This window comes from Microtus pennsylvanicus, chromosome 12 (genome assembly GCF_037038515.1).
Source record: "Microtus pennsylvanicus isolate mMicPen1 chromosome 12, mMicPen1.hap1, whole genome shotgun sequence".
NCBI lineage: Eukaryota > Metazoa > Chordata > Mammalia > Rodentia > Cricetidae > Microtus > Microtus pennsylvanicus.
The window spans coordinates 3934389-3949390 of NC_134590.1; the positions used below are offsets into that span (position 1 = coordinate 3934389).

Genomic DNA, 15002 nt, shown 5'->3' on the forward strand with positions numbered 1-15002 from the left:
TAAATAGACTAGACAAAGATCTGGTCATAGATTAGACATGGGGATAGAACAGACATAGACTAGACATAGATATATGAACTCTTCCAGTGAAAGGATCACTTGAATTTAACCTAAATTTTTATTGAACTCCATAGACTCACAAATGCTCACACATTTTTAAAGGGCAGCAAATATTTAAACCTATATTTGTAGTCAAAGACAATAATTCATAACAATATCCACATTTATCTAAGATTAATTTGATGGCATGACCCATTAAAAGTATGTAATCATCCAACCTGACTGAAAAAAAAAAAACAGGCAGACCAAAACATGAGTCCACAGAACCCGAACTTGAGCCACTACAGCCCTCAATCATTTCCTAAACCTGAAATGCAAAGTTACTGCTAAGTTAAGTAACCTCTTCACAGCAGTCAGGTGACATGAGGGGAAACCTGAAAATCATCATCTGCTGCATGACCAAGAACGCAATGATGCTGGGCCTTTAAAAAGCTGTTCAAGTGATGGATAACTGGGCCTGAGGCCAGCATGTTAATTAAGAGGGTCACCATGACTAGGAAGCAGAACAAGAGGCTCAGTAACAATCCTGAAACACAGGCATGATACAGGACAGGAGAAAGGAAGGAGACCTGCATAGCAAGCCTGTGCTGCACAAATAGCAGAACCCTGTCACCAAATTAACCAAAGGTATTTAAAATGGAGAAGCCCACACACAGTAAGTCTGAATGAAGGCCAAGCAGCATTCCTGAGAACCCCTGTTCTCTCCCCAGATCCCGTGAATGAAGGAGCTCTCACAGCAAAGCCCACCATACCTGCAGATGTGAAGTACTCCAAAGCCTCCTGCGCAGGCCCGTGAAACATGACTTTTCCTGAGGTCACTAAGGTGAGACTGTCAAACAGTCTGAAGATGGAGTACTGGGGCCGATAAATGGAGAAGATGATTGTCCGTCCCCTCCTAGACATCCTAAGTTCAAAGAGAAAATATCATAAGTTACTGAACCTTTAGGTTCTTGACAAAATATTTGTACTCTCTGTTCCCATTTCATCTTGAATTCTCCTTAAAAACAACTCGTCTCACTTGTGTTAGGCACCTGATAGAGAAACCAAGCTCCAAGCCTTTATTTAAACGATTAAGACTTCTTGAAGTGTGGAACATCAGGATTTCAAGGTCCACTCGAGTGTTACTGGCAATGTCGATCCCTGCACAGTCTTCTAGACACCAAATCAGAATATCTGGGAGTCAGTGCAGGGAATCCATACCATGAACATGCAGTTGAGGTGATGGACAGGTTCACTCAAGCTTGAGAAGCAATGACAGAGCAAACATTACAGCTATGACTGTAAGCACAATTCCCCTCTATTGTTCACACTTTCTGCCTCGTCAGGAATTGATTTTCACTGTAGTATGATGTGACTCACATTCCTAACCACTGCTCTCCCACTAAATATTTCAACAATAACCTCATTTCAACTTTCACAATATCAGCACAAGGCAATTCTAGTACAGTTTCCTCTTTTGTGTTGTGCTGATAAGGTCTTGTATGATTTAAATCCATTTAGCCAATGACTTTGGGGGAAGCAAGGCCTAGGGTATGGTCCTGTCTGCATAAGTGACCTCTTAAGAACTGAGAGAGGTCACACTCTCTCTCTTGCTGTCTCTCACTCTCTCTCTCCCTCTTCCTTTCCCCCCCCTCTGTCAGAGCAAGCAGCAACTGGTTTACAATCCCCTTTGGCAGAATGGCAGGGGACAGCAACTGGATCTAATTTGTTTTGTATTAGTGAGTTTTATCCCTATTTCACCTTAATAAATTCTTGAGATTCTTCAACATAAGTCTTAAAAGGTCAAGCAACAATCCAAGAGGTCAGTTAGTGAGGGACAAAGCTGGGATTAGATTGTTGGTTTAATTCCATATAGGAAAAAATGAACTGAATGACCATTTCAGAAAGTCATATCTTACATTAAGAGAAGCAATAATCCAAAACAGTACTTAAAACTTCCTTGAAAATATGATTATAAAAGCTGGGAATGGTGTCATATCTGTCCTGGACTGACCAGCTCAGCTACCACCCAGGCACATGTCCAGGGCTTTGAGTTTGCCCAACCCAACATGCACTCCATCTGTGACCTGCTGTAAGGCATGTAGGGGGTATGCTGATGGTGAAGTGTGGATATGGGGGGACTGACTGACTTGCACAGTATTGGGGTGCATGATGTGAAATCCTAAAGAATCAATAAAGAATCATGGTTTGTTTTAAAGCTGGGTAAATCTGTAATATCCCAGAACTTGTGAGGATCAAGAGTTCAAGGCCCTCCTCGGTTACATGAGACTATATTTCATTAATACATACAGAAAGAACAAAAAAAATGGAGTGAGGGAGGAAGGGAGGGAAGAACAGAATAAGGAAGGAAGGTAGGAAGAAAAGAAGCAAGGAAGGGAGGAGGATAGGGAGAGAAGAAGGGAGGGAAAGAAAAAGAGAGTGAGCGATCATGGCATGGTAGTGCTCACCTTGAATTCCAGCAGGACAACATTGGTAGACAGGAAATAAGAGCACAATAATAGCCCAATGGCCAATTGTTTTCCAGACAGACTATTCATAAATCACAAAAGAAAAAGCTAAAATTTTATATTATATAACCAGGAACCACAAGCATGTTTAGATGTTCAAGATTCAAGCAAGGCAAACAATATGAAACTTGACTCCAAGTCTCAAGACTTGATTTACATCCCCAGAACTCAGAGGGTGAAAGGCTAAACCAAGTCCCTTGAGGTTTCTGATGTCCTCTAAAAACATGTTACACCCCCACACACACATAAACACACACTAGACAGATGATAGAGATAGATAGATAGATAGATAGATAGATAGATAGATAGATAGATAGATGATAGATAAAATGAAAAAAATTAAAATATTCTACCACAAGGTACTCTTTGTGGGATATTGAAACCAAGGAAAGTACAACATATCAGGGCCTGAGTCTGCTCCCAGAACTCTGGGAGAAACCACAATTGGGATGACCCCACATAATGCACTAAGACTATCAATGGCATAAGACACAGGGACAGAGAGAAGATGATCTTAGAGTATCCAGAAGAGGACAGACAGGGAAGAGGCTGACACAGGAGGTATCTGCAGATAGAAGGTGGCAAGGTGCCAGTTGTTAACTTCCTCACGGGGAAGGCACAATGGTAAAGTGATCTTGGTTCTTAGAGGGATAGGACAGGGTGTGAAGAGACCATGATGTCAGAACAAAGCAAAGAACAAGGGGAAGGAAGGTAAGAGAAAGAGCACAGTAAAGTTCAACAGTCAGTAGCCTAGGTCCTGTGAATGGGATAGTCCTTAAATGGTTCTTAGGGTTATTCAGTCAGTTTGAAATTCTACAGTTTCTAAAATGTATAAAACCCAACACTTACAGACTTTCTTTAAATATTTCAACCACAGACTTAGTCCGTGAGAGAAGAAAATGCCATTTCTTCTACATTTCTTCTACTCATTCTGCCCCAGGTTTAGGATCCAGACCTAAGCAATCATTCCTCACATCACATCCAAAGCTAGTATCAGAGATAATGCTCTTTATTCTATATTCTAAGCTATCTAGAGTCCACCATTTCTTAGCAAGGGAACCACAAGATCTCAGCCTCCTGCTGAAATCTCACACCCCTATAGTGCAGCTGCACAACGTCCTTCATGATGCATTGCTCTTCTCTAAACTCAGAAGCTTTCCCACATGCCCTGCCATGAAAAACCATAGACTTCACAGTGGCCCAGAGTGTCAAGGCAATCTAAATCCAATGATGTGGGAGTGTCATATATCAATCTGTTGATTTCATTGGTTAACCAATAAAGAAACTGCTTGGCCCTCATAGGTTAAAACATAGGTGGGAGGAGTAAACAACAAAATGGTGCCTGATGTGGTAGCAGCAATTTCTCGGGTCTACTCTGCTTGCTAGAGGCAAGCAAGCGCTCTCATCTAAGAGAGGCTTCCTGACTCAGCTTTAGCTGCAAAACCCTGCAGCTCATTAAGAGGTCCGCCATGAAACACTTAAAAGGTGTTGATGAAAAGCTGAACGCATGCTTTTCGGTTTTCAGCCATAGCAGGAAAAAAGCTGCGCCGTTTAAAAATGTCAGCTTTCTGGGCCATCCTGCCAGGGCAAACTCTGACTGTTTGAGGCAGGAGGGCCAACTACAGAGAGAGGACTTGTGTGTTGTCTGTGGACATAATGCTGCAACTTACTTGCTGGCAGGAACCTTGAAATGCCATAGCGTTGTGGCAGTAAACATGGCTACAGCCAGTACCTCAGCCATGAGGCTGGAAAGCTAAGGAATGGACTGGATCTAGCGGCCAAAGCCACGGCTTTAATCCCACCCATATTGCTCAGTAAATTAAAGACTCATGTAGTCAGGAAAAGAGAGATATACAGTAAAGAGAGATTCAAAGACAAAGAAAATTTCTAAATGGTTTACAGTGTGTTAAAAATATATGCAAGCTAAAAGTTAAAAGTTCTTAAAAGTAAAAAAAATGGAGAAAGAGGGTAGTTGGGTGTGGTAGTACACACCTTTAATCCCAACACTTGGGAGGCAAAGGGAGATTGACCTCTGTGACTTCAATGTGTGGTAGCACACACCTTTAATCCCAGTGCTTAGAAGGCAGAGGCAACCAGATCTCTGTGAGTTCAAGGTGTAGCAGTGTGTGCCTTTAATCCCAAATGCCTGGGAGGTAGAGACAGGCGGATCTCTGAGAGTTCAAGGACAGCCTGGTCTACAGAGTTATTCCGGGTCAATGATACAGAGAACCTGTCTCAAAAAGCAAAAAATAAAAGTAAAAATAAACAAAATAGAGGTTAAAATAAAGCGCACAAAGATGGAAAATAAACAGAGAATTTTGATACTGTATGCTATTATGCTCTCTTTGAATTATTTGAATGCTGAGGAAAGAGCAACAGCTGCTAAAAGATATTTATTTATAAATGCTGTTGAACTAATCCAACATAGATATTTTGAAAATGACTTGACTTTGAAATTTGGATCCAAGGACATGATGCTTTGGAAAGGAGTTTCTTATTTTGTTTTCACAGAGGATGAGATCCTGTTCATTTCTTTTATTCCGATATGGTATGATGGACCATGCCCTCCTGAAGGGTTGCTGTGAACATCTTCAGAAAATTGCTTCGCTCAACTGCCAACTGAGATGAAACTAGCACACAGGTTATACCATGAAAGACCTAATTAATGATGCCCCCATTCAGCAGGAAGCAGTTTGGAGAGAAAAAAACTGCGCCCATGTTCCCAAATATGGTTTATAAATGTTCTTTAACATTTAAAGGGGGATATGATATAGATATGAATAATTTGTATTAGTATAGACTTTGCTTTATTGATAGAGACTTAAGGTCAATTTTGTTATATGTATATTTCTGCTATTGATTAAGACATTGTGATTGTGTAGTTCATTAAAAAATGTAATGTATAATTAAGAAATATAGCTTAATGGATAATCATCAGTAATAGTCAAGCTTGTAGTAATGTTAGTTAGATTTTCTAGATATATAGAGATGCATTTCAGTTAGATAGACATTCTTCATATCTTTCAAAGGCTGCAGAATATGGCATTTAATGTTTTAATAACTTAGGACTTTTCATGACAATGAGACACTCTGCTTCTGGCAGCACCAATCTACTTCAAGAAGAAGATGGGCATCGAAGAGGATCCTTATGGAGTTTGATAGCCATTTGGGCAAGAAACTGTTCTTGCCTGGACTATTGCATAAACTGGACACAGAGAACCCGCAGAGAGAGGACTGCTAAACTTGCCTAAAGGTGAGATGGTCTTTCGGGGTTCCTGATTCATGAAAGAGTCTGCAAGACATTCTTCAGGACAAGCAGATAGTGACTGCCTTTGAAATTTCCTGCTTTATGGAAATGTCTGCTGGATACTATGGGCCTGAAGGCCGAAGATGGATGCTCCAATGGTACAGAGGAACTTTGGGTGACTGTCCAGGCAGCGAGATGTCTCTGTCATTTCTAGAGTTTTGATTTCTTGTTTGCTTAGGTAATATTATATCTTTCTGGAGTCTTTGATGTAGTTAAAAAATATATAGATAGTTATAGTTTTCCTTAGTTATGATAAAGATTATTGTAACTTTTACTTGACAACTGTTTTGTTATATGTAATTTTGCTATGTTAAAGTTAAAGCCTTCCTTTTTTTTGTTTAAACAGAAAAAGAGGAAGTGATGTGTGAGAGTGTCATATATCAATCTGTTGATTTCATTGGTTAAGCAATAAAGAAACTGCTTGGCCCTCATAGGTTAAAACATAGGTGGGAGGAGTAAACAGAACAGAATGCTGGGAGCAAGAGGAAGTGAGCTCAGACTCCACAGCTCTGCTCTCAGGAGCAGAGACGCCATGTTCCCCTCTCCCAGGCACACGCAATGAAGCTCCAACACAGGATGGATGTAGGCTAGAATCTTCCTGGTAAGCGCACCTAGCTGTGCTACACAGATGATTAGAAATGGGCTAAATTAATATGTGAGAATCAGCCTAGAAGAGGCTAGATAGAAATGTGCCAAGCAGTGTTTAAAAGAATACAGTTTTTGTGTTGTTATTTCGGGGCATAAGCTAGCCAGGCTGTCGGGGTGCTGGTGACGCAGCCCCGCCACTCCTTATTACAACAATCCAAACCAACCAATCCCCTCCGTTCAGTTGTAAAGGTAGAGAGCTGAATTGTGTGCTTCCAAGGACTCATTTGTGGAATATTTCACATCTAAGAACTTAGAATGTGACTATAATTAGAGATTAGGTCTTTAAAGGGTAATTAAATTTAAATGAGAATACGAGTGTGCCCTAGTGTAAAGGTGTCCCTTTGAGATCAGGACATAGACACATAGGGAGGAGACATCATGCACAACCCAGTGACCCAGGCCTCAGCAGACACAGCCTATAGATACCCTAATAACTGGCATCCAGCATCCATAACTGTAAGAAACATGACTTCTATCAAGTCACCCAGCCTGTGGTGTCTTTAGCTGTGCACTGGTAATCTTCTTTCTCCTCGGACCACCAGGTTCTGGTCCACCCTGTCTCTCTAATGTTCCAGACACACCAAACATGCTCTGCCTCAGAACAAATAAGTTTTCCTTCCATACAACACTCTGTTCTGATCAAACGCACCCATCCCCTGCTCCCTTGACACTGGCTTGAGTGCTATGGGGACATGCTATGGGGACATGCTATGGGGACATGCTATGAGGACATGCTATGGGGACATGCTATGGGGACATGCTATGGGGACATGCTATGGGGACATGCTATGGGGACATGCTATGGGGACATGCTATGGGGACATGCTATGGGGACATGCTATTTAAAGCAGTCTCCACCTGCACCACAGCCATCTTCCCTATGCTCCTGTCTCATTGTTCTTGATGTGTATTCCTTGTTACTTCAAGTTCCCCTCCAATAAACAAGGAAGAAATTTTGTAGCTTACCTCTTAATCTCCTACACCAAACACACACACACGAGATCAGCTCTTAAGATGCTGTAGGAAATCTTACAGCTTGTGGTTACCCGCCTACTGGGGCGTGGCCTCTTATACTATAAATGCTGATGCAGAGCCTGCATCTTCCCCCTTTTTCTTTCTTCCCTGCCTGCTCTTTCTGATTTATGGATTGCTGGATTCGATCTCTGTTCTCCATTCAGGCAGAGAATTCTGATATTTGAGTCTTGCCCTAAATAAATAACCATCTATTTCTCAATTCTGAGCTGGTGTGGGATTTCTTTTAAGCATCTGTTCTACATTAACTTAATAAAACTTAATGTTCCTTCAGCACTTACCTTCTCAGGACCGAGATGATATCAGTAGTAGTGCTCAAGTCTAAGTCAGTGGTGGGATCATTCAAGAACAAAATGGGATGCTCGGTGACCAGCTCCATTGCTATACTGGTCCTTTTCCTGAGCTCTTTAGATCTAGGCTAAAGCAACAATGACCACCATTATTAACAAGAACATGAACAATCATTGTTGTTTGGTGACGGAGCCTGTTCAAGCAATAAAAAGTTTTGTTATATCAATATGATGAGGAACAAAAATATGTGCACCTGGGAAAAGAGGAAGGTTTCTCTTTTCCAAGTGAATAGAAAGAGTCTCAGAACAGACTTGACATAACGCCTATGCTAATGACAGTTACTGTTTGTTCTTTATCAAGTCACGTATTCTAGGTAATGAGTTATCACACTCAAACCTGGCATGGTGAATTCTCTGTCTGAGCAATGAGGAGGACGGGACAGAAGAAGGTAAAGTATATCTAGAAATTTAGTACACATTTAACAACCTTCGAACACACATTCACAGACAGACATACCCATGCATAGACACACACACACAGATACACACACACATACACATGCATAGACACACACATACACACCCATGTATAGACACACACACAAATATACACACACACCCATGTATAAACACACACAGATACACACACATTTATAGAGACACACACAGAGATACACACATACACGTGCATACACACACACACACACACACACACACATATACCCATGCATAGAAACACATACACACACACTTATAGACAGACACACAGAGATACAGATACACTCACTGCTTTTTTCAAAACTTTCACATTTCCATATTAGGTCTTTTCAACTCTCTTAAGACTTCATGAATTGACTTTGTTCAACTGTACAGCATCACAGAATTAAGGACTCATCCTTCTAGACAAATTAAAGAGGTCATAGAGTCTACAGATAAAACTAGCACAGTCTTTGTGCCAGCCACTGTCATGTGTAAGGTGAGAGGGTATAGCAAGGATTATGGGGACACAGAACTAGGGAACAATTCTTTCCAAACATGATAAAAAAAACCATGATGAAGCTCCACCCACAACATACAACAAAGGATGTTTGAGGAATGTGGATAAGTGTGGGTAGGACAAGGCTGAGGATATAAAGAAATCATTAATTTTCATAGTTACGAATAAAGTTCATAGGTTAGAGTAATGTTTCCTTTGTATTTTAATAAATAAAGATTGCCTGAAGATCAGAGAGTAAATCAGCCACACTGACCAGCCTTGCATTACCAGGCAATGGTAACACACACCTTTAATCCCAGCAGCCACACTAGTTTATCACAGGAATAGAAAAACTGCTGTTTACCACTCTTTCTTTTCTCCTTTTGTGTGCTTTCCTCTGTTTATTTACATGGTTTTGGATTTATAATAAGGTAGTTTCTGCTTAACTTTTACCAATAATTAGTCATTGCTCTCAGTTGCTTACTTGTTTTTATAGAGGACAACAAAAAAGATATTTATTAACTTCTCAAAAGTCATGCAGTGTAATAGATTTCAAGATTTGTAATATTATTTCTTAATGATAGCTTTCAGGAAAAGGTGTATGTAGTGTGAACACATATACATGTGTGCATGTGTGTGTGTTTGTGTGTGCCTGAATGCCATAGCACACACAGTGCAGTCATAGGACACCTTTGTCACAGGTCTTTTCTCTCCTCCCACCTTGTTTGTAAGCCAGGATCTGTCTTGTTCAGCTGATGCCCTACAGGCATGTCTGATCCTCCTGGTGCACCTCCCATTACAGATGCCTGCCACTGCATGTGGTTTTATATGTGAGTTCCAGTGACTGAACCCAGGCTTCAGGTGTGTGGCAAGTGCATTTCCATTGCAAGACTTCTCTTCAGCCTTTCATAAGATTTTGTTCTAAGAAATGTAGAGGCAATATGTGGTTACTGTAAAAGATTAAGTGTTATATGGTCAGCACAATAGTATACTTGCTAATGCTAGCCCTCTGGGATCCCAGTGTTTAGAATAGCATACTATCAGGGAGCCTTAGGTACCATCCTCCTCAACCCCACAGGGTCCAGGAAAGATCCCCTATGGCAGGTGAAAACTGGCTGGGGAAATGATCTGATGGGTGGTACAAACTGATGGACTCAAACATGTTCCTCCTGTATATTTCTTTATTCCTTGGGGAAGGTAGGGAAGAAAAAGAGGAAGAGGAAGAAGAAGAAAAAAGAGGAAGAAGAAGAACCATTTGATACAAAGCTTTCAATTTTTATAGGCATACAAACAAATTAGCAATTTCATAGGTGGTAACAATAGTATCAAGCATGCATTTTCACAGAGTCACAAAAAATTGGTGACTCTGACAAAGAGGGACCTTAGGTCTTAGAGGCGACATGGCTCTGAAGCTCCCTGGCAGATACTGGGAGGCTATCAATTAAGAATGGGACCTTGAAATCAATACAGAATTCTAAGAAGTTTTTGTGCACCAACTACATTTTTCTTAAACATTTATTTATTTATCATGAATTCAGTGTTCTGCCTGCATTATGGAAGAGGGCACCAGATCTCTTTGTAGATGGTTGTGAGCCACAATGTGGTTTCTGGGAATTGAACTCAGGGCTTCTGGAAGTACAGCCAGTGCTCTTAACCTCTGAGATATCTCTCCAAACCCCTATATTTCTTAATTATAACTAGGAGTTAATGATTAATTGCAGAAAAGTGCAACAGTGGTTGTGTTCTCTGGGTATTTTTGCTTTCTTCCCTGGTGCCTGGGAGCACAGCATTGGTAGCTATAGTAACTCATGGACTTGATTAGCATTAGTGTCTAGCTAGCTGAGCTAAAGGGGGTATTTTGGAGGTTTTGCTTTTGACTCTAGCAGGGTTCCTGCCATTTTCAAAGGGACAATTGATTTCTCTGAGGTTGATTTATGGATTCAAGTCTTTTTTCTGTATCTCTAGGGGTAAAGGTAAAAACAGTTGTTTTCTTGGGCTATGATCTTATATTAATTGAAACCAAGGTGAATGGTAAATACAGAATATTAATAACTTGTTAGGTTAGAAGAAAGGACCAGTAATTTACAACTTCCCCAGTCTACTGTTAGAGCAGATATACCTCTTCCTGTTTTGGGCTCCTTTCTTTTCAGTGAGTGCTGTCAATAAAGAAACTTGTGGGGCCTTAGCTTTACGTAGATTTTGGCTATGAGAACAAAGGTTTGACTCAGTGAATGCTTTCACACCAGGCTTCATGGTGTGAGGGGTGGTATCCTGTTGCCCTACAGGAAGAGTCATGTTTACACTGCTGGGAGAAGTGTTATGATCCCACAAGGGTTCTACAGAATTAAAGTGACTTATCCAAAAGACAGGAGTTCCCAAAGCTCTGCAAATCGGGTTCTTCACAATATTCTATTTTTTGTGAATTTGTCTAATGGTCTGTCAGCTGTACTCTTGCTGTATAATACTTGTGGGGTCACCACAGCGCACTCACTGAAGCTGTTTCTCTGTGTAGCATTTTTGTAGCTCCTTACTATTGAGTACTTATTTAGTCTTCATCCATAAATATAAGGACATCTGCTTACCTATTGTAGCACAAGTGATAGAAACCTAGAGACAGAAATTAGGGTTCAACCTGAAGGTCAGAAATGCAAAACAGCCAGTCCCTAGCTCTTTCCTCTACCTCAGTCTGAAATGGCGATCCAACCTCCAGGAATCTCAGAATGAGACTGTGACTGAGAGCTGTCTCCTCCCGTCTTATATTCCTCTCTAGGGCTGGGATTAAAGTTGTGCACTGACATCTCATAAATGTCTGTGGAGAAGGATTGTGGGAAACAGCAGCCGGTACCTCCCTATTCCTCACTGCCTCTAAGGAGGAGACACCACCAGAGTTAATCCATGAGAATCCTATTCTGGGGAGTTTCTTTTCATCCATATATACAAATGTCTGCTCAGCAAACATCTATATACAATTTTCTCAATGAGTTGATGTCATTGTGAGAGGCACGATTATTTGGAAGAGATAATAAAATGGAAGGAACCATGATATTATAATCTATAAGCATATAATAAATACAGTACCTAATCAGTTTCTATAAACAATGCAATAACAAGGAACACTTGGGGAATGTGAATGGTTATAACCAGACAGGGCTGGGAGCATCAGGATTTATTTCATTTTGATAGTCAAGGATGGAATTGTTAAGATAAGCAAACATCCTTATTTATCATGGATAAAAATTAAGTATTCAAGGATGAAATACTATAAAATATTCTTTTTAAACATGTCAGCAATAAACTAGTTATGTATTATAGCATACAGCTGTGAAGCTCACAACTTGCCTATACTTTCCCTGATCCTGTACAAATCTCAACAGGAAGAGTCACTTGGCCCCTTTATTGCTACACTTGCCCAAGGTTGTATCTATAAAACTTTATACAGGGTCTTAGAATATGTATGACATAATATAAAGAAGCAGAGAATGAGGGCAGAAGCACATCTTAGTTGTATGGGCAGTTGCTCAGATTAAAGGTAAAAAGGGAGCATAGGGTTTTATTTCAGTACAAAGTTGAAAAGTACAGTTGACCATTGTAGGGAAGTCAACACATGAAGCTGCTGCAGCTGGTTACACCCAGGCAAGAGCACAGAGAGGGTGATGCCTACATGCCTGTCGGTGCTCAACTCACTTTTTCTATTCTCACAACACCCAGAACCCGAAACCCTAAATGGAGCTTGCTAAGTGAACTGAGTCTTCCTACATCGCTTAACTTAATCAAGACAATCACCCACAGAAATTCCTCACTGAGGCTCTCTGCTAGATGACCCATGGGATACTACACTGTGTCAAGCTGACAGTCAAAACTAGCAACCACAAGTAAGGATGAGAAAAAAACACAAGAAAACAGGCTACAGAAAATAACATGAGCTACACAAGTGAGAAGTAAGTGCGAAGAGACCAAGGACAACCATGGAGGGAAATAAATGCAGAGTGAACGCAGAGCCAGAGTTCTCCACTGCACAACCTGTGTCTGTCCAGAAGCACATTCTGAAACAAGGGACAAGTCCTCTAGGGAAAGTAACAATAAATTGAAGAAAGCACTTGTCCAATTCTCTAAAGAGTCAAGAGTTTAAGGCTGAGGGAAGAGGAGGCTCATGTGAGGAGCACTAAGAAATGGCCATGTGAGGAGCACTCTTCCCTGCTGAATCACACTCCATTCTCGGGTTTAGCCATTGTTAAGTAGACTTCCCAGCTTAATTTTCTTTTAAATCTTGTAACCAGTCACTTGATTGGTGCAGAGAGCTGCCAGTGTGACTACATACATCATATGAAACTGCTGACAGAGAGTCATGTAATCCACACACGTATCTCCCCCTCGTCTGTCAGCTGAATCTTTCAAGACTTTTCTTCACATTACCTTAACATTTGACTCTTTATCCAGATGCAGAAGTTCAAGGACCTCATCAATTCTCCTTCTTTTTTCATCTCTTGTCATAGTCATTGGCAGTCGAAGAGCTGCTGAGAACTCTATGTTGTCTCTCACAGTCACCGTGCGCATCACCACGTCATTCTTAAGGTTAAATAGAATTTCAATTAAATATAGTGATCAGTGAAACAAACATTCTAACAAATGCAACCTAATCCTCATATAAAATATACACAATGTAATACTTTCCTAAAAAATAAGCTTTAAATTTTACTAATTTCAAGTACAGAACCTGATGCAATCATTTTCACCCCTTCCCATTTCTCATCCAAGTAGAGCACAGGGATTTTGGTGATGGCTACCTGTAATTATTTGCAGAAAACTAAGCAGTGAAGAAGGATGAAGGAAGGACAAACTTGGACAACTGTGGTACTCTGTAGAATTAAATCACACCTTCAACTACTAATACTGTGCTGCAGATGTCATATTTCAATCTCTCCACATCTTCCTATTTTAAAATGTCACTCTCAGGCTAATGAGTCATTGTAAAAAGCCAATGTAGAGAAAGTGCGGCCTTAATGTGTCATCTAATGAACTGGAAACACACAGGTCTATTAGCTGAGCATCTAACCACACAGAATGAGGGGAAACCTAAAATTACAAACCCAATAGCACTTACTTGTGGCACATAACCAGAAGTACATGTGAAATTAGCAGGTCGAGGTTTTCCATTTATCAAAATATCTCCTGACAATCCTCGTGGATCTTTCCTTGCAGCTAAGACATCTAATAACCTACAAGGGTTACATATGTTGTGTGGTTTACTTCCTCCCTTCAGTAACAGCAATCAGCTTTCAGATACTCAGAATAAAAATTTTGCATATCAAAAGGCTGAAATCTCTCTCTCTCTCTCTCTCTCTCTCTCTCTCTCACACACACACACACACACACACACACGCACATACTCACTTCTTTCTGTTCAGAATGTGCTCTAATACAACCCAAAATTATGAATGTAAGAAATGATCTGTATGACCGCCTCTCCCTGCTATCTGACCTTGAGGACTCAAACAGGTAATGTGCTGCTTTACTTTGAGAATTAGGCCTGGTGGTGATTTCTTTCCTTCACGAAACTTCTCTTTCATCATTCTAATCTTAATACTATCTCTCCCACAAGAAATAATAATATGACCCAATACCATATGCCAATCATGCTGTCATTTCTTAGCAGTAAAGTGATCTGGTAAGACTTCCTGCTCCTGGTGTAAAATTAGAATGCACCCTCCTACACACTCTCCAAAGCACACAGGACCAGACTCACCCATACACACTCACAGTTACACTCACTCAGTACTGAAATAACTCATCTTTACAGCACAGAAACTGGATACAAAGTGGAGCACAATTAATAAAAACTCAGAAACAGATATTGGGGTTCAGCCTGAAGACCAGAAAAACAAATCGACCTATCACTGACTCTTACATGGATCTGCTGTGCGAACTCCTTCAGCCAATAGCCTTTAAGATACAAGCCCACTTTAGGTGTGGTCTCCTGCACAGCAAGTGCTGACAAAAAGTAAGTACGGCCCCATTTTTTCTGCTGGATTTGCTTCCAGTCCCCAGCGCAGGAAAAGGATTACAGATTGGTACCCAAACTGGGAGTTTATCCCCGAATAAATAAACCTTTGTTATACTCTATTCTGGGCTATTGTAGAAATCTTAGATATTACTACACAACCTCAGTCCCAAAATGGTGATCC

The 15002-nt window shown here is 40.6% G+C and overlaps 2 protein-coding genes across 7 annotated transcripts in view; both read right to left on the minus strand.

The window, feature by feature from the left end:
• LOC142832677 (ATP-binding cassette sub-family G member 3-like) overlaps window positions 1-15002 on the minus strand; it is a 120369-nt gene that overhangs the window by 85144 nt on the left and 20223 nt on the right. For all 6 annotated transcript variants that reach the window (XM_075943355.1, XM_075943356.1, XM_075943357.1 and 3 more), the window contains exons 4-7: window positions 13922-14036; window positions 13234-13386; window positions 7836-7972; window positions 813-964 (exon numbers count right to left, since the gene is read on the minus strand). In XM_075943355.1, the coding sequence (XP_075799470.1) occupies window positions 813-964; window positions 7836-7972; window positions 13234-13386; window positions 13922-14036 (557 nt within the window). The remainder of the gene's footprint in view (window positions 1-812; window positions 965-7835; window positions 7973-13233; window positions 13387-13921; window positions 14037-15002) is intronic.
• LOC142832567 (ATP-binding cassette sub-family G member 3-like) overlaps window positions 1-15002 on the minus strand; it is a 117925-nt gene that overhangs the window by 82696 nt on the left and 20227 nt on the right. The window lies entirely within an intron of this gene.